This window comes from Fusarium oxysporum, chromosome 11, assembly GCF_000149955.1.
Source record: "Fusarium oxysporum f. sp. lycopersici 4287 chromosome 11, whole genome shotgun sequence".
Lineage (NCBI taxonomy): Eukaryota > Fungi > Ascomycota > Sordariomycetes > Hypocreales > Nectriaceae > Fusarium > Fusarium oxysporum.
The window spans coordinates 808,811-822,842 of NC_030996.1; the positions used below are offsets into that span (position 1 = coordinate 808,811).

The 14,032-nt window shown below is 47.9% G+C and overlaps 9 protein-coding genes and 1 non-coding gene across 10 annotated transcripts; 5 read left to right on the top strand and 5 right to left on the bottom strand.

Annotated features, from left to right (window-relative positions):
• Window positions 1–690: 690 nt before the first annotated feature.
• On the top strand, window positions 691–1,788 carry FOXG_09670 (uncharacterized protein; the record flags this gene model as incomplete). The annotated part of the gene is made up of 1 exon (XM_018388885.1): window positions 691–1,788. One exon carries the CDS (start codon window positions 691–693, stop codon window positions 1,786–1,788), a length of 1,098 nt encoding a protein of 365 aa, XP_018247042.1.
• A 421-nt stretch (window positions 1,789–2,209) lies between these two features.
• FOXG_20120 lies at window positions 2,210–2,283 on the top strand. Its single transcript has one exon. It is a non-coding gene; the product is annotated as a tRNA-Val (tRNA).
• Window positions 2,284–3,076: 793 nt separating this feature from the next.
• Window positions 3,077–4,815, top strand: FOXG_09671 (uncharacterized protein; the record flags this gene model as incomplete). Its single annotated transcript, XM_018388886.1, has 7 exons — window positions 3,077–3,233; window positions 3,284–3,375; window positions 3,569–3,670; window positions 3,749–3,802; window positions 3,856–4,051; window positions 4,112–4,237; window positions 4,283–4,815. The coding sequence occupies 7 exons, from the start codon at window positions 3,077–3,079 to the stop codon at window positions 4,813–4,815; spliced, it is 1,260 nt and encodes a 419-aa protein (XP_018247043.1).
• Window positions 4,816–5,283: 468 nt separating this feature from the next.
• On the top strand, window positions 5,284–7,131 carry FOXG_09672 (uncharacterized protein). The gene is made up of 5 exons (XM_018388887.1): window positions 5,284–5,607; window positions 5,661–5,856; window positions 5,918–6,028; window positions 6,079–6,124; window positions 6,173–7,131. Exons 1-5 carry the CDS (start codon window positions 5,524–5,526, stop codon window positions 6,426–6,428), a joined length of 693 nt encoding a protein of 230 aa, XP_018247044.1. The 5' UTR covers window positions 5,284–5,523; the 3' UTR covers window positions 6,429–7,131.
• Window positions 6,839–7,029, bottom strand: FOXG_20121 (uncharacterized protein; the record flags this gene model as incomplete). The annotated part of the gene is made up of 2 exons (XM_018400396.1): window positions 6,839–6,909; window positions 6,948–7,029. The coding sequence occupies 2 exons, from the start codon at window positions 7,027–7,029 to the stop codon at window positions 6,839–6,841; spliced, it is 153 nt and encodes a 50-aa protein (XP_018247045.1).
• Window positions 7,132–7,172: 41 nt separating the features above from the next.
• On the bottom strand, window positions 7,173–7,434 carry FOXG_20122 (uncharacterized protein; the record flags this gene model as incomplete). Its single annotated transcript, XM_018400397.1, has 2 exons — window positions 7,173–7,295; window positions 7,345–7,434. 2 exons carry the CDS (start codon window positions 7,432–7,434, stop codon window positions 7,173–7,175), a joined length of 213 nt encoding a protein of 70 aa, XP_018247046.1.
• A 379-nt stretch (window positions 7,435–7,813) lies between these two features.
• On the bottom strand, window positions 7,814–8,155 carry FOXG_20123 (uncharacterized protein; the record flags this gene model as incomplete). Its single annotated transcript, XM_018400398.1, has 1 exon — window positions 7,814–8,155. One exon carries the CDS (start codon window positions 8,153–8,155, stop codon window positions 7,814–7,816), a length of 342 nt encoding a protein of 113 aa, XP_018247047.1.
• Window positions 8,156–9,327: 1,172 nt separating this feature from the next.
• FOXG_09673 (uncharacterized protein) lies at window positions 9,328–10,209 on the bottom strand. Its single transcript, XM_018388888.1, has one exon. The coding sequence runs from the start codon at window positions 10,126–10,128 to the stop codon at window positions 9,490–9,492; it is 639 nt and encodes a 212-aa protein (XP_018247048.1). The 5' UTR covers window positions 10,129–10,209; the 3' UTR covers window positions 9,328–9,489.
• Window positions 10,210–10,466: 257 nt separating this feature from the next.
• On the bottom strand, window positions 10,467–11,034 carry FOXG_09674 (uncharacterized protein; the record flags this gene model as incomplete). The annotated part of the gene is made up of 1 exon (XM_018388889.1): window positions 10,467–11,034. One exon carries the CDS (start codon window positions 11,032–11,034, stop codon window positions 10,480–10,482), a length of 555 nt encoding a protein of 184 aa, XP_018247049.1. The 3' UTR covers window positions 10,467–10,479.
• Window positions 11,035–12,619: 1,585 nt separating this feature from the next.
• FOXG_09675 (uncharacterized protein) lies at window positions 12,620–13,785 on the top strand. The gene has a single exon (XM_018388890.1). It carries the CDS (start codon window positions 12,719–12,721, stop codon window positions 13,691–13,693), a length of 975 nt encoding a protein of 324 aa, XP_018247050.1. The 5' UTR covers window positions 12,620–12,718; the 3' UTR covers window positions 13,694–13,785.
• The last annotated feature ends 247 nt before the right edge of the window (window positions 13,786–14,032 follow it).

A 14,032-nucleotide genomic window follows, 5' to 3' on the forward strand; every position in this document is an offset into this window, starting at 1 on the left:
GGGCTGTGCTAGCTCGTGATGGTTGACTCGTCCAAGCGTTCGCTGCAACCCCCATGCCCGCGGGCCACCGTAGCCCGCAAGCTCATTGGTACTGCCGTAACTCGACCCCACCGTGGGCCGCTGTTTCATGTCGCCGACTTAGCCGAGAAGCGAAATGCTTTTAAGCGACTTTTCCTTTTTAATGATGGATATTTCGTATTCCCGAGGGATCTAGCTCGTGTCAAGAGACTACTTGCCGTATTTGTACTAATGCGTGTCTTAAGTGACAGTTTCGTCTTAATTTTATCTCCACGCTAGTCCTCGATATCCGGGCTACAGGGCTAGCCAACATCACTGCCACCACGATTATGTCACCGCGGAAATGAGGCGCGTGATTCTTATTGGATATCTGCACTAACATGGAACTTCACTTTGTCCCATGATGAACCGACGTAATGAAGTGCGGAGGTTTCCCCAAATGGCAATCCCTGTAGGTTAAAAATATGCTTGGAAATAGGATTGGAACTAGGCATCATTTGAATTTGTTACGGCAGATGCAGAGCTATCGTCACGACTTCTCAATGAAGTCTTCTCAATGGCCAAGTCATGGGGCCCCTTTGCGAGTTCTCTCGCATTTCCTAGAACCACGGTACCATCAATATAAGTAGTCAGATCTTGCTGACGAACCAGAATGGCAAATCAACAATCACCATGCTTCAACTCAAGCGACTACCATGGTCAACAGCAGCCGTTGCTTTAAAAGCAGTCATTGTTCTCTTTGGCATCCTCCTTTGCTACCAAGCCTACACATTCTACGGTGAATGGAGCTGGCCGAAATCTTTTACTTATGGCACCACTCAAGATCCTGTTTCTCTTGTTCACCCTCATGGTGGAAGCCAATGTTTACCCTCGCTGAACTCCTCCCTTCTACTAGAAGCAAAGACGATACGGAATGCATGCCGGCATATGCCTCCATACCCATCCTCAGACGTACGAATCGGAAGAGTCACTGCACACTTTGGCTCGGTTCAGGAGCACTACCAGAAGGCGCTGCGTACGCATGTACTGCATAGCATGATCCATGACAACGACCTGGAGGTAATGTGTACTCCAGTTGTTGATTCGCTCTGGAACAAACCTGCCTTCATCCTGTCCCTCCTCTTGGACGAGATGGTGAAACCTGCCCAGGAACGGTTGGAATGGCTATTCTGGGTGGACCGCGACACCTTGATTCTCGATCAGTGTCGTCCTTTATCAAGCTTTCTTTCGCCTCACGACGTTGATGAGTCTGATGAAACCGAAGACACAGACGACTCAGAGTCCGAGCGAAGCAACGAGACGAAGTACGATGACATACATCTCTTGGTGACTAACGACTGGAACGGCCTTAACAATGGCGTTTTCTTCGTCCGGGTTAACCAATGGGCAATTGAGCTGTTCAGCGACATCGCTGCATTTCGATACTACAGACCCAACGTTTCGCTTCCATTCACTGAGCAAAGCGCCATGGAGATCATTATGAATGAACCAAAGTTCAAAGCAAACGTTCAAGTTATTCCTCAAGAATGGTTCAACACTTATCCTAAAGGGTCGCCCACAGACTTCGTTGAGAAGGCGGACGAAGATGGCTTGGAGGACTATCATGCGAGACGAGGGGACTTCCTACTACATTTTGCAGGTCGTGGTGGAAGGGATAAGTTGATCAACGAGTGGACCGAGATGTTGGAGGGTACCAGAAGTATATGGCCGAAAGAGGAGGTTCAAAGGAATGCGACGACAAGCATTAGGGGGTTTTGGTCCGGGCTCTGAACCATCGAGCTGAGAGGCGATCTGGAATAGCTTTTATCATTATATATAATTAGATTTCAAAGCATTCTTATCATCAATTAATAATTCTGCTATTTAAACAAGCACGTATTTGCGTTATAGAAAGAATGAACTGTTTTACTTGCATGATGAACTCCTGTTACTCCTATACTTACCCGGCACGCATTTCTGACAGTCCCAGGCCTGAAGGCACGCGTATAAATACCGTCTCAAAAAGACTATATATCCAGGTAGAAGAAACACTCCTAGATATATATGCAAGAAAGGTAAATTGCAAACATTGCAAATTTTCTCTTTCATCGCGAGCGCCATGGTGTTTGGAAGCCAGTTAGAGTAAAAATGGTAAGCGACGCGCGGAGAACTTGAGCCGCAACTCGACTTTAGTCTAACATCCAATTGACACGGTTCCGTGGTCTAGTTGGTTATGGCATCTCGTTAACACCGAGAAGGTCCCCGGTTCGATCCCGGGCGGAACCACGTTTTTGCCCTATGCCCATCCAGTGATACGTATTTTTGCGTCGGTATGTTGTTGGGGACATTACCCAGCAGGTTGTATCATTGCTAAAGGGTTTAGAATCCAAGTTGAAGCGGCAAAGCATTTTTTTTGCATTGAAAGCCCTCCATGTATAAAAGATCGAGCAGGACAGCTATGGCTTGAGACACCTTCCACCAATATCTGCTCGCACACACCAAGCAATTCATGAGGCTTGTCTGCAAACAGAACAATAAAAAAACCCCTAGAGAAGACAAACATTGGTTAGCATTCGGGATCTGCAATCAGCCTGCGAAGGCCGGCCGTTCAGGCCAGACTCTTAGTGGCGTGAGACGGCCGGAATACAATAGGAATTTTATCGCCATATCCATGGCGTTCAATTATCATAAAATTAAGACTTAAGCCTCACAGGGGACGTTATGCTGCTAAGCCATTTGCAAGTTACCAACGCTCTGCAAATTCAGCCCTACCATCAAGTGTCTTTGTCTCGGGACCTTACTATACTTCATCCGGCGCCCAGAAACGGGCTGCTGATGCGCACCATGGAAAGTTCCGCTTGGAAGGACTCGCACAATAGCAATGAGGCTGAGGAGCTGAAAAGCTTTAGCAGGCAGCTTGTACTGAAAGTGGCTGGCTGCAACGATGTTCTGGGTCCTTGGCATCTAACCATGAGTATGCGAACGACGACCAGTTTTGAGTATTTAATACAATGCTATATTCTGCATTCGGCAGATAAAACCTTATACGTTTATCAAGACTCACTCAGCGAGGTTTGCAATGAAGGCTTTTTCATTTTACATACTCCTCGGAGCCCTTTTCTCTCGTACTGATGCTGCTGAGCAGAAACACATCGATGAAGCCTGCAGCGATGTTTGGGGAGTCATCAACTGTGATAGCAGTATTACATATCCGAACTACCCGAGACCCGTTAATGGTAGGATACCGCAGCTTCCAGCACTTTCCCAGCTAACCTCAATGATACAGACATCAACGGTATACAGATTGATACAGAAATTGTGCCTAAAGAAGTGAATATCTGCGACGCTGTCCGAGACGCACTTGGCAGTGACGACTTTGTGAATAACACCGAAATGTATTGCACTTGTCTCTCAAATGCCGTTTACTGGGGCAGCAGTTCGAATGCTAAGCCCAGTTTCGATAGTCAGATCAATGCGCATATAACGGGGCCATATCTTGACTGGATACACAAAGATGAAACTCTATGTTAAGTTGATCGTGTCGCATTCATCGTTGGCTAACCTTCCAAAGTGTCTTTCCAACAATGATTACACCATAATAACAGACAGAGCATCGGTGGTCAAGAACCAGCTTGCAGCTACGAATGGCTGGACCTTCGTTCGAGCTCCCGAGGTATGTCGGCCCATTGACACAATGTTGTGTATTGAACAGCCACTAATAAAGTTTTAAAGTGACGTAGCAACGTACAAGAGGCTTTCCAAAGCAGTCATGTCATGCTATACCGGAACATGCGACGGACCGAAAGTTCGTGCCATTTTCGCCAGTTACGTTGAAAACGCAGACAGCGTCATCGATAGCGATTTTGTCCGGATGCTGAACAAATGGGTTACTTGTTCAAATCTCTCAAGAAAAGGACAACAGATGTTCAGACCTATTCGAAGCTAGTTCAAGCGCATCTGAAGACTCTTTCCTCCAAAGTCAACTCAGTCAAGGCCAACGTCTGCAAAAACAATGCCTGTAAAGGATCGACGCCGGCCAACGCGTTCAAGAAGTGTAAGACAAATCGTACCAAGCCTGGGAGGTTTGGCTAACTCTGGAAAAATGCAAGCACAGTCGCAACAGTCAAGAGTCTGCAAGGTGTTCCTATCGCTGCAGGGAAGGCACTTGCAAACATCCCCAAGATGACGCAGATTACTCGGAACGCCATCAAGTATACCACAACTCCGTCGGATGAGGCTTGTTATCTAAATTTGATGAACGAATAACAGATAAACCCTTTGAAAGACATCATCAAGGCCTTCAGAGTGACTCAATATCTCCCACAGGCAGCAGAAGGCTTGAAGAAGCTCACTGGGACTTTCAACCTCATCAGCAATCATGCAGGCGCCGCAAAGACTGCTGCTACGACAATCAATCAGATCCTGTCTGTCAAGTGGGCCAGAAACTCTGAGCTGTCCAAGACGGCATCAGGCCGCAAAGTTCGTGATGGCCTTATCAGTATTCAGAGGAGCTTCAGGAACGATCTGAAAGGCCCTCTCGATAACCTCATCAAAGCCAACAAAGCAGTAGAAGATATTCTAATTCAGCTACCTCTTCAGAAGAAGAGACTTGAATTTTCTTCTGGTAGTGTCTCTTACAGCCGCTGGACCAACGCTCGAATGCCTGTGCCGTGCAAGAAAGAGGACACAAAGTTTTATTCGATTGGGGGATTTCCGGCGATTTATACCTACCAGCAAGTCCAGGGTTGCGAATTTGGTCCGACAAAGGTTCCATTCATTAAAAATGTCATTCCATATATGAAGTATCGCTTTGTTTGATACTTGTGGACCTTTGATGAAGCATCGTTGAATACGGCTTTCACAAGTTGCATGGGCAATTTGTAAAGGGATCTATGGACTTACGCAGGCTAAGATAGATTTTATACTTATGCGAGGAATCTTGAGCTGTTTGGTAGTAGACTTGTTGCTTTATACTCCTAGTATCTGCTGGTATGTGAGGCAGAGTAAATTCTGTACCTATCTGGCCGAGACATGATCTCGATTCTTCAGTGTCACTCGCCAACTACGGGCTAGTCGCGGCTTAGCCCTAATCTCATCCCTCACCGATGTCTTTCCTTTTCATTTTCTTTCATTCTTTGCATTGTCCCGTGATACCCTATTACCCCATGAAAACACTAACCCCGCAAAACTGCTCCATGGTCCGGGGAAATTCGGGGCACTAGTCCGGGCTGGTGCATACCTATTAGCTAACGGTTTCCTCCACAATCAATAAAGTCTGAGTTTTAACTCCTGCACTTCGACGCCACTGCATATGGAGAATAATACGGTGGTAATGATGGGTTAACTATTACCTAAATGTTGAGACGCGGCTCGAGAAAAGCAAAGGCAAGAAAATTCTGCAGAGTGCAGGGGCGATGTATCTATAAAAGGCGGCCATGCCAAGTCCTGAGGCTCAATATTCTCCTTCGGACGACTTGATAAAGTTGACTAGCCTGAGAATTATCGAAAAGCTGTACAAGGAACATCATGGCCACCAAAAGTATCGAAGAGATCCGCTCTCACTCACCGAGCCCTTTGGCTCTGGGTTTGGGTCAACAAATCGGCAATCCTGTATGTCACCTGCCATATCTCCTATCCAAACTGCAACTAACGTGGCTGGTTAGTCCCCATTGGCCATGGGCACCTTCGCCACTACACTTCTCACTCTGTCTTTGTCCATGATGGGATTCCGTGGAGTTGAGACCCAGACAATCTTCATTGGCAACCTTTGCTTTGCCGCTGGCCTTTGCATGTTTGTCTCTGCTCAGTGGGAGATGGCCCGCGGTAACACCTTCGGTTACTCTGCATTGAGCGCCTATGGTGAGTGACTAACACGGATCTCGACGTAGAAGCTGTTATTTGAAGCTAATCACTCATCTAGCTGTTTTCTATGGTGGTTACGGCGTCATCCTGTGTCCATCGCTCGGTGTCCTTGAGTCGTATGGCGGACCCACACCCGAGTATCATAACGCTTTGGGATTCTACGTTCTGAGTAGGTCTCTATTGGTGCTTATCATTATCCAATAGCTAACCTTTATGTAGTTTGGGCAGTCTTGACACTGTTTTTCATGCTTGGATCAGCTCCAATGTAAGAAACCTACCATTTTCTGATCCCCGTGACGCTCACAAACATTAGTAATCTGGTCTCCTTTGGCATCTTTACCACTATCTTCTTCTGCTTCACCCTTGACGCGGCCTCCAACTTCGCCCATGCTGATGGAAAGGTCGAGGTTGCAAAGAATCTCATGAAAGCTGCCGGTGTATTTGGATTTGTCTCCGGTCTTTTGGGATACTACAGCTGTGCTGCCGTTATGTGCGCTGATGCACTTCCATTCGAGCTGCCTTGCGGGGATACGTCAAGATTCTTCAAAAAGACTCGCAAGCAATTGTGACTGCTTCTTGATCGGTAGCATTGAGAATGAGGAAAGATTGAATTTATGTGATCAAAGTATTTATGAGAAGAATGATATCGCATTGGATGAGGCCACCGAAAACTATGGAATGACACTGATCGAGCATCAACGACTGAATATTCTTGACACTCTTCCCGTTCGTCCCCCTTAATTTAACTCAAATATCCATCGCTATCAATGTTCCTCTTGACGAGGATATTATTGAGGTTCAAGACAGAAGGGAGCCTCGGGCGGCAACAAAACATATGATTTCTATCCTAAGGGATGAAAAGACTCAGGTAAACTCGTCGTAAGCTTAGGCAAATTTAGTATATACTGGTGGAACTTTAGACTAGTCTTTTTGGCACGTCGTGCAGAGACTTGCGAGATTGGACCCGTCACGAGCATGGTCATTCCCACTCGGGGGTTGTAGGTGAATTGCTTCTGTAGGCCGCAATCTGCAACACAATGCTAGGCGACACTATCCGTATGAGAGTATCTGATCGACATAGCACATACCAATGACATAAACAATGCACATCTGACTGGCGGAACCACCGGTTTCCGAGTCCTGTGCATATTTGGGAAGAGCAGAGTGCATCGGGAGCACCTTTTAACGCTGGTATATCCCGTCGGAGCGCGGTGCCGTTTCTCTCAATCTCGGGCACCAACGTCATGAAAACAAGGGTATTGCCTTTTGGCTTGTTCTCGACGAAATGCCTGACCCAGTCTATGACGGCTGCGTCATAACAAATTGGTGGTGTCTTCAGATGCTTGATGAGGACAGCATTTCGTCTCGAAAACGTTGGTAGTACCAAAGTACTGGCAGAACTTTTCAAGGTTGATTGTGGCTGACATGATGACAAGCTAGGATGAGTGTTAGCATTGAGCCTCACATATGGTATACTAAGCGAACCTTGAGATGCTTACGTTGTTGGATGAGTTTCTTCAGAAGAGCAAGCAACATGTCAGTGTTCGTCGTTCTCTCATGAGCTTCGTCGACCATGATGCAAGCCTGGTGACGTTAGACACAAGTCACGCAAGATAACAATGAAACATACGTAGTTCTTGAGTGTGTATTGTCACCAGCATTTTGCTGGAGTAATAGGCCATCCGCAAGGAAACCGAGACGCGTCTGGGCGGAACTTTTGTTGTTAAACCGGACTTTGTATCCGACAATGCTTCTCAATGGCACATTCATCAATCTCCATCACCCGATGATCGTACCTCCTCTTACCAACCTTAGATCCCTTCAAGGTTGACCAGATACCTGTGTACCTGAGACTGATCTTGGCTTCACTGTGTTATTTAGATAACAACAGCTACTGACCCAGAGTGCCACGTGAAGGCGCCAGCCATCGCTCTGGTGCCTCCGCAATAATGCATCATCGGCAGTTGTTGATGATAACAACTCCAGCAGTTGAAAAAGGGTGCCGTAAGGCAGTGACGGGGAAAGGATGCCGTAAGGCAAACAACAGGTAAGGGATGCCGTAAGGCCAACAGGAAGAGGGATGCCGTAAAGCAAACAACAGGGACGAAAGGATGCCGTGAGGCGAAATGCCTAGTCTTGACCAGAATGAACGTATGGGCCAACGAGAGGAAAAAGGGTAGGCATTTTCAACTTTGTACTGGATCAAGGCATGTCGTGATTCAGGATTCAGGATTCTTGATTGGTTATTCGTGCTTGTAGAGGAACATGTTTGGTAAAAGCTCATGTTCCGAATCATGTTCGTCAAGCTCACAACTTCGGGGATGCCTTGGAGTCCCAAGATCTGCTCCGACGAGGCGGAAGTCGTTAGACTTTTTGTGATGATTATCGAACCCTCAAGCGAATTTCATCAAGAGCCTTTTTCATGGCGGGACTCTTTAGCTAGCCGCCATACGTCTCTGGAGTCGGCCATGGGAAGTCGAAAAGCGGATGTTCCTGCGTCGATTAGCATAGAGTCAAGTGAACGGGTCAAGTACATACAACAAGCCACTCTGGCTCAACATCTGTGATAAACCGCGCAGGTATTCAACACCGGGATAATCCACGGTTCACTCGTGGTTCATGCTGGTCTTTCTTGCCAGATCCCGCGTCGCCAACAACAATCGTGACCTGGGAGGGGCTGATCAGGTAGTGCTTCATTGTCATCGTCCGAGAGCGCAAGGTATTGAATGGAGTGAAAAGCATGATAAATCGAGAGACCGCATTCTATGGTGTAAAGATGATGTAGCCGTGGAGTGAGAACAAGAAGGCGAGCGACGTACTTGCTCTGGCTGATACTTGTTGACAAGAAACTCTGCCACTGGGAACGGTTGGCATCAATCTTTGTGGACCTCGACGAGAGATATTGCTCCGAAAACTCTTTATCAGGGAAGCACAGGTTCATCTTTCTATCCTCGATGGCCGAGACATCGGAGGCAGTCGCCTGGTTGCGGTTGGTGAGATGGTGCGATGGTGTGATTGTGGTCGAGATCGCGGTTATGAAATATTTAGCCTCGTTTATTTTATTCCTGTGTGAAGTTTTCTACAAAAGCTCACGTGACACGTTGAAGAACTTGCTCATTAAGAGAGCACTCTGACTTCTGGTGCGGTGGTGGGCAGCTGCTGGCACTGCTGCTCTTTTCCGGTGAGTTTTTTGAGTTAGGACGTATCATGATTGGGATCCGGTTAAGTTATCCTCAATTCCTTCTACACTCTTTCACATCGTCACTCACCTTTGTTGTCTTGGAGGGCCTTTGCATGGCTCCGGTGCTGCCTTATTGATACACACTGTCACCCTACCATCTTACAGATATGCCCTATTGTTGAGACGTCACGGCAGCACCGAAGCCATGACGTCCAACATAGAAGCTTCTTTTTGCAGGAACTAGTTTGTGGGCGGACCGTAAGGAGACGAGGCGTGTTTTCATGTTCGCGGGAGCCATTCATGTAAAGAGATGAGGTAAGAGGCCTTTGGATTCATCGTCAATCTGGTTGGCTTCTTCCCTATCACGACCCATCTCGTACAGACGCCAGGTGAGGAGCAAGAGAAAGCTGAGGATGACTATATTAATGAGATAGAGTGTATAACAGAAACTAATCTTTCTTAACTCCTTCCTGTTCATCCTCCTTGATATCATCCCAGTCTCCATCACCATCAATTTTCCTCTTAACATCCTGGGGAGAAGGAAGATGGGGTGGTGCATTAGGATCCATCCCCCAGACCTTGCTCCAAAGAAGAATCTGTGTCGCGATGATGAAGACGCCAGCACCCACGACAGCAGCCCAGACCAGCAATGCGAAGGTAGCAACAGGAGAGTAGAGGGCGATGCCCAGAAGACGTGGTCTGAGGGAACCTGGATAGGTTCGTTTAAATACTCCCCAAGAGATTCGCCACGCGGATTTCAGGACCCAGGAACCGTGGAGGAGTTGGACAGGGAACGCAGAAGCGCACACTAAGAGTGCGAGGTATTGGTGGAGGCGTGATGTGATGCGGTCCTTGAGCCAGAAGCCAGGGCGTCGCGGTTGGGTTGCAGGACTGGGTTTGATTACGGCGGCAGTATCGTTTTCGTTGTCGTCTTCATTTGGGAATGAATCGACCTGCTTAGCTGACCACCAGCTATTGGCTATGATGAGGATGGCCAGTGTCCAGAAGAGGTCGCTCTTGAGGTACTCATATCGAGCAGAGTCTGAGTACCACCAGGACTCGTATGAGGGGCAGGGTTTGGCAGTCATTTTGGCGATTGATTCATGCAATGAGAGAATGAATTTGGATGCATTACAGATTGAATTGCGGGAGGGATTAATCCTTTTTTGAAAGCTTCTGTTTAAACGGCTGCCTGGATGCTGACTCGTGTCCCCACATTCCATCCATCTTGCTCACTTGATTGGCTTCGGGCGTTCACAGTGGCTCGTTAGCATGGACACTGAGAATGACCACTGTGCCCTGCGTCTAGTGCTAACTTATAGGTCTGTCAACCAATGAACGATATCACTGAACGGTCATCGTACATCTTTGTCGGCAATCCAAGGCTGACTGTCAAAGTTGTCTATTTCTATGATAGTAATTTAGACTAGATAGGAACTTCACTTCAAAGGATGCTTGAGCACCAACTTTCCGAAAGTGCTCATGTTCTTCACGTTATACACCTCCTTGATGGCATCTTCTCCAGACCCTTCAAAGACCCGAACAGGCGCTGGCACATACCCGCCGGGGGCACCATAATTCTCAACAGCCCAGCGAAAGCCCCTCCAATGTCTATCAGCAGCAGCCATGTCCTTTGGCCAGACGACCTTTTGACCCCCGGGCAACTCGAACTCGACATCGAAATGACGTGCCCCCATGATTGCTTTATACTCTGGATCGCCGCCCAACAGCACTGAAGCCAGAACAGTTCTATCGTGTTGAGGAATCGCTTTCTTTAGTAGGACTTGGGACTCGGGAGATCCAAGCGCGTCAAAGGCCCAGATTGTTCCGCTGGTTGATTGCAAGGCTGATTTGACCTTTTCGATTACATCTGTATCGTTGTAGTCGAAGGACTGGGTTGCACCCAGTGTCTTCAGATATTCGTGTCGCTTAGATGAGGCAATGGCTATGATGGAAGACACTCGCGCTGCCCGGGCAAACTGAACAGCAGCCATGCCAACACTTGTCGCACCGCCCCAGATCACCAAAGTTCCCTCCGGGGCAGCGACACCCTCATCGGGCGTACCCTCTTCTCCAAAACATGCTCTCTGGGACCGCGGGACAAGATGTTAAAGAAACATAGAGATGAAGGTGTTACCGAACTGAAGAAACACGACTTACGAACTTCCTGTGCCGCGGTGCAGAAGACTCCAGAGGCTGCGGGACCTGAGAGTAGGCAGAATTGAAACATCATCATTAAATGATCTCCTGGCACAAACTCCATTAAACGAAACTCCCGGATGAGAGTCTGGCAGAGCACCTGGCGGGAGACAAGACGCCAGAGACTCAAGGGAGCTGAACTTGACTGAGCCAGGAGAACGCCAGGACATGTTACACTGATCGGGGCTGGACAGAGCTGAGAGCTCTGTGAGACCTGAGACAGAGGAGAGATCTCCAAGATACGATATACTGGACAGAGCTAAGCTCCGAAGAGGACTACAGGAGAACTTGGACATATACTACTGGTTCTGGCTGAGCAGTCAGAAAATCAGTGGGAAGAAGCAGACATACCCTACTGGTCTGAACTGAGCGGCTGGGAGGTGGGCAGGGAAGACTTGGATATACCCTACTGAAGTCTGACTGGAGCTAGGGAATAACCAAAATTTGACTTAGATGAATCACACTGGAGGTAGCACGATTTGACTAAGTCTAAAAATTGGCTGGCAGGAACCTTCCTGGAGAAGTCTGGAGGTTGGAAGTGCTGGGCTGAGAAGACCTGAGAACTCTGGAGCTGGAAGTCTGGCGGAGTCTGGCGCCGAGCAGGAGACTCCGGGAGGACTTCAGAGTTGGCTAAGGCCAAGCTTGGTATACAGGCTGGACTAGACTAGATACCAGACTGACAGCCAGGACGCAGACGAACTTTAGTACGAAAACACTAGAGCGGCGGACCCTAAGGCTTAGGATCTATGATACTTGGAAATCACTCTGAGTCACTCTGGTCAACACTGAGTCCGAGACATCCCGAAAAATCAATTGGCTTTAAATCACTTTGAGAAATTGGAGATTTGAGCCTATGCCCGATAGCAGCGCCCAAAACTTTGATTACTACCAGCACTAGACCACCAGAACTTTAGCCACGATAACTCTACGACAACTCCTTAGACACTGGGACTGATCCCCCCTAGGCAAGTCGCTACAGTTGAGGCCATTTATACATACTAATTCTATACCACCAAATTTTGGGAGTCATGAATGAGCAATGATTGCAAGGCCCTGTGGATGACAGGAGGCGCGACCGGAACGACTCCAAGACACTTATGCAAGGAACACCATCTCGGTGGCACCGTTAGCTCCAGGTTCCACATATTTCCTCCGCTGGAACATGCCGCTGAAACCAGTTGATCGTTACGCCCACAAGCAATGGAACGGACGTGTTCAGCGGTCGCCGGTCGATGGTCGCTTTCTGTCCATGTTCCACTCAAAATCGCGCCGAGTTATAGCCGGCACAATTAATTCTGGTGCCTGAATCAATTGATCTTTTTTTGGCTCGAGAAATTGGCCGTTGTTTGTTGACATTTAAATCGTAGCCTAGCAGGCAACGACCAAACGACAGCCTCTTAATACTGGCTTCGGCCTCAACGCAGCAAACATACGTAACACAGCCTCAAAGAACACTCCAATCTCTTATACTCCTTCAATATGACGCGTAACCTTTATGTCCCTTTCGAGATCGTCCTTCAGATCCTTGAAACGTCTATTCCGCCCGGTGAACCCAATCGGGTTATTGACGTTGCAACCCCGGAAGTTCAGCAGCTCGTCACCTGGACAAGGGTATGCCGCGCGACGTATGAGCCAGCGACCAGGTTTCTACGGCAGCACTGTGTACATCTCGACTCGATACCTCGACTCCGGAAATTCTTGCGCTGCCTAAACTACTCCAAGACTTTAAAAGCAGGGGGCCATGAATCTCTCCCCAAAACCATCCCACTTTTTGCAGTCTCGTCCATCTATCTTGGACTCAGCCTCGAGGAGATCCAGTCGATACGAGCCAGTGCACTTGTCCGGGATGTCTTTCTGGAACTCGGTGGCTCTGTCCGCCGATTGATCATTGACCTGCCGTTTCGCAGAATCGCTATGCAGCATAGCATTGATGCGCATATTGATCAAGTCTTCTCTCGGGGTCTACAAGCGTTGATCAACCTTGAAGAGTTCGTCACCTTAGGCGGCCTGCCTTCATTAGAGTTCTGGAGGAGTGAGCTCAACGTCAGCCAAATTTGGCCCAAGTTACGAAAAGTCGCTGGATTCAGCATCAACCTGAGTGACGAAGGACTTTGGTACAATGTTGCACGACATCGAAACATTGCGCATCTGGTTATCACAAGACCTTATTTGCTTCGCGTTCAGAAATGGAACATCAAGCAATCTATCGGTAGCGAACTTTGGAACCCCGAGTTTGGAGGTGACTCGACCTATGCTCGGCCCTTGAAGATTGTCATTGTCAATCATGAGTTTAGCTCACCCATAATTGATACGGAAGACGGAAATATTCACGACCCGGCTGGGCTTCTTGATGTCTCGCCTATTGAGATACCAATGCACGCGAAACGGGTCGATTATGTCTGCCGTGAGTGGCTGATCAAGGCTGCTAAAGAAGATACGCTTTGGGGGTACTGACGTATAACCGTGTAAGATATGATAATAAGAAATTATATTCATTAATATCGTGGTCCCGGGGCTCAACCTCCTCGGGCTTCTTAGCCAAGGCAGGACTGCCTTGATGCTCATCGTGACAATGTAATTGACAAATGGATGAACATTCTGCAAGGGGGTTAGGGGAGGCAAGAAAGCCCAAGACCTCTATCCTAAGTAATAACAAGATTTAAGTAAGTTTAGTATATCTTAGTAGGCCTTTAGACTAATTTATTTTGGCATCATGACTTCATGTCAGAAGTTTTCTTCCTCCCCGGGGGGATGACCAGAGTCAATCTCAATCTCATCCAAATCATCCTCCTC

Excerpts from the sequence above, each read along its gene's own strand:
- FOXG_09672 (XM_018388887.1), top strand. The coding sequence starts at position 5,524 with ATGGCCACCAAAAGTATCGAAGAGATCCGCTCTCACTCACCGAGCCCT. Across the intron at positions 5,857-5,917 it reads CTCTGCATTGAGCGCCTATG|CTGTTTTCTATGGTGGTTAC; the intron begins GTGAGTGACTAA and ends TCACTCATCTAG. Across the intron at positions 6,125-6,172 it reads ATGCTTGGATCAGCTCCAAT|TAATCTGGTCTCCTTTGGCA; the intron begins GTAAGAAACCTA and ends CACAAACATTAG.
- FOXG_09673 (XM_018388888.1), bottom strand. The coding sequence starts at position 10,128 with ATGACTGCCAAACCCTGCCCCTCATACGAGTCCTGGTGGTACTCAGAC.
- FOXG_09675 (XM_018388890.1), top strand. The coding sequence starts at position 12,719 with ATGACGCGTAACCTTTATGTCCCTTTCGAGATCGTCCTTCAGATCCTT.